The sequence below is a fragment of the Ipomoea triloba genome, chromosome 15, assembly GCF_003576645.1.
Source record: "Ipomoea triloba cultivar NCNSP0323 chromosome 15, ASM357664v1".
Classification (NCBI taxonomy): domain Eukaryota; kingdom Viridiplantae; phylum Streptophyta; class Magnoliopsida; order Solanales; family Convolvulaceae; genus Ipomoea; species Ipomoea triloba.
Genome location: NC_044930.1, coordinates 2,408,967 through 2,411,769, shown reverse-complemented (window position 1 = coordinate 2,411,769; position 2,803 = coordinate 2,408,967). Strand labels below are relative to the sequence as shown.

The following is a 2,803-nucleotide window of genomic DNA, read 5'->3' as shown; positions in this document are numbered from 1 at the left end:
ACTATATAGGTGAACGGACAATTTTACCCCTTCATTTGACCTTAACTTAACCAAAATTTGACTAAAGGACCAACATTGAAAGAATTTGAAAGTCAAGGGACTTAAATTGTCCAAATTAAAAGCATGTGACTAATTTTAGAAAATCAATATAGTCGGAAGACCCTTGCTGGAATTAACTCTTCTTTATTGGTTAAAATCACAAAAGTAAGTTTCACCTATAACACACATTTAGTTTTGTAAATCAAAGAATCTATGTTTCAACATTAATATAAAATCTTGCTAATGTATCATGTTTAATTTGCGAATTGAATGAGGCTCCTTCAAGCATCAATTAGAGTGACAACAGTAAGATTAAAAGAATTTAAGCAGTCTAATTACACCATTTTCATTGAACCATCTTTTAACAAGCTGTACTGCACTAATATCTACAGGTCATCAATCAAATAGACTAATTCAATAGAATATGGGTCTATTGGCATTAAATAAATTCCAACTATAGTAAATAAGTGCGATAATTTATTGATTATGGATTAATGTTTTGGGAGGTTATGGAAGTTACAAAAAAAAAAAAAAAAAAAAACAATTTATTACTATTGCAGTATATTAATAGAAAATGGAGGTGTAAACGCAGAACATATAGAACCAGAGACGTCCAGGAGGATGGAAAGCTACTAGCAGGGAAAGTGAAAGGGAAAGAAAGAGAGAGGCATTTTGGATGAGAGAGAACCGCAATTCATGGATGGGATTTACAGCAATAACGTCAAGGAATGAAACCAACAGCCTCAGCAATAGCAACAGTAAAAGTAGCGGCGACAACGTTGGAATGGGTTTCCTGTTCCTATTTTTCCCCGAAAACGAAACCCCCGCCGCCGCCGCCGACATTCACGACAGGAAAAAAAACCTCCGCCGCTACTCCGTTTCCTCCGGCGGCGGCGGCGGCGCCTCGCTCCTCTCCGCCGCCGTCCAGTCCACCATTTCCGTCTGCGCGCTCCTCATCTTCCTCACGCTCCTCCTCTTCACGCTCTGCTTCGACCCCGCCGTCGTAAACTCCCCTCCCAGAAGGCATCTCTCTCTCTCTCTCTCTTCTCCTCTCTCTCCGCCCTGGCCCCACAATGCCATTAATCTATCATTCCCCCATGCATTGCAAGGAATGGGCTCGCTTTATAGCCGAGGCACCCGAGCCATGAACGACCTCATTGTCGCTCACGCCGTCGATTCCCTCACCCCGCTCGAGCTTAAACTCTTTCTACGCCTCTTTTTCGCCTCTGGGCTCTCCTCAAAATCCGATCTTTTGCTCATTTTCCGATCAAAGTCGCCGGCTTTCGACCGGGTTATCGCCGGGGAGAATGACTCGTTCTTGAAACTCATCCTCGGCGGGCGTGATCGGAGCTCCGGGGAAATTCCCGGCGTTGCCCAGTTCAAGATTTCCGAGAAGAAGAAGAAGGAAAGTGGGGAGCCAATCTGGGGACGCAAAATTAAGAGGAATAGTAGTCATAATAATAGTGAAGGTAACTCGACTGAGTCGACTCGGATGAGTTACGGCTCGGTGGTGGGGTTCGACGCGGACGAGCTTGACCCGGAGGATTCATTGGCCGGGTTTCTAGATCACGTGCCGATGAGTTTGAGGAGATGGGCTTGTTACCCTATGTTACTCGGACGAGTCAGGAGGAATTTCAGGCACGTGACACTAGTGGACGTCAAGGAAATTCTCCTACTCGGAGACCCACTCGGCCGAGTCAAGAACCGGACCCCCGAGTCAGTGTACTTAACAACACATACTCCGTCAAAACACGTCAAGAACTCGGGCCAAAACCCGGTTTACCCGGGCATTGTCGCTGGCGGGACTCGAGGGGTCCGGAGATTATCAAACGCAATGCTAACCGAGATCGTCCGGGCAGCAATGCAACGGAAGAGGAAGAACCCGGTGACCGAGTCGGGAGTCATCAACCAACTCATTAGAAGTGAGTTCGCATTGAGGAATGTGAATTTAATGGTGTCGAGCGAGTCAATACCGCGGCTGAGTTCACTCACTGGGTTGAACTCGAAACCAGGTGCCACCTTCTTGCCCATAGTGTCAAAATTTGCACTTGCTAGGCCGGGGAATAGTAATGGGGATGGAAGTGTTGTGATTTTGAAACATTTGTGTTCATTATCTTTAGATTCCCAAGTTTACCCTGATTGTTAGAATAATGCACTAGTATAAAAGGGTAAAAAAGTAGTTTAAACTAGTTTCTTTATTTTTTCAAAAAAAGTTTATATTGTGGATATATAGAATTTGTTCTATGAAATTTTTGTTGTATTTTATTATATGTTACGATAGAATTATTATTCATGTTTTATTAAGCCTAATTTAATACAGAGTAGTAAACTTTTTGAGTATTAAGTCATTTCAGTTTAAGTATTAGATTAACTTGGATGGGGATTGCCCTCATACTAGATAGTCTCAAATTATCATATTAATTAATCATAATAACTAAATGTGGCATTGACTTATTAAAGAAATAATGATGTAATTTATTATAGATTTTAATCAAACTCTGACACGTTTCAACTTAGTAGAGTAGCTTAATCAAATCGTTAAAATTTACTGAAATTTTATCAAGATTTCATTTACTAAACAGAATTATTTAAAACTTAGAGAAAAGTTAATTTCATGCATAGATATAAGATACTTTCCCACTCATAAAAGTAACTTTACTAAGAGTTGACATTACAATTAGGCAGGCTTCCTTGTAATGATTCTTGGAATATAATGGGATAAATCTTCTATGTTTGCCAAATATTAGGATTAGAATGCCCCCAC

General features: G+C 41.2%; 1 protein-coding gene across 1 annotated transcript; it reads left to right on the top strand.

Annotated features, from left to right (window-relative positions):
- The first annotated feature begins 591 nt into the window (after nucleotides 1-591).
- Nucleotides 592-2,307, top strand: LOC116005574. Its single transcript, XM_031245802.1, has one exon. The coding sequence runs from the start codon at nucleotides 716-718 to the stop codon at nucleotides 2,183-2,185; it is 1,470 nt and encodes a 489-aa protein (XP_031101662.1). The 5' UTR covers nucleotides 592-715; the 3' UTR covers nucleotides 2,186-2,307.
- Nucleotides 2,308-2,803: the final 496 nt, after the last annotated feature.

Coding starts and splice junctions, on each gene's coding strand:
- LOC116005574 (XM_031245802.1), top strand. CDS start 716: ATGAGAGAGAACCGCAATTCATGGATGGGATTTACAGCAATAACGTCA.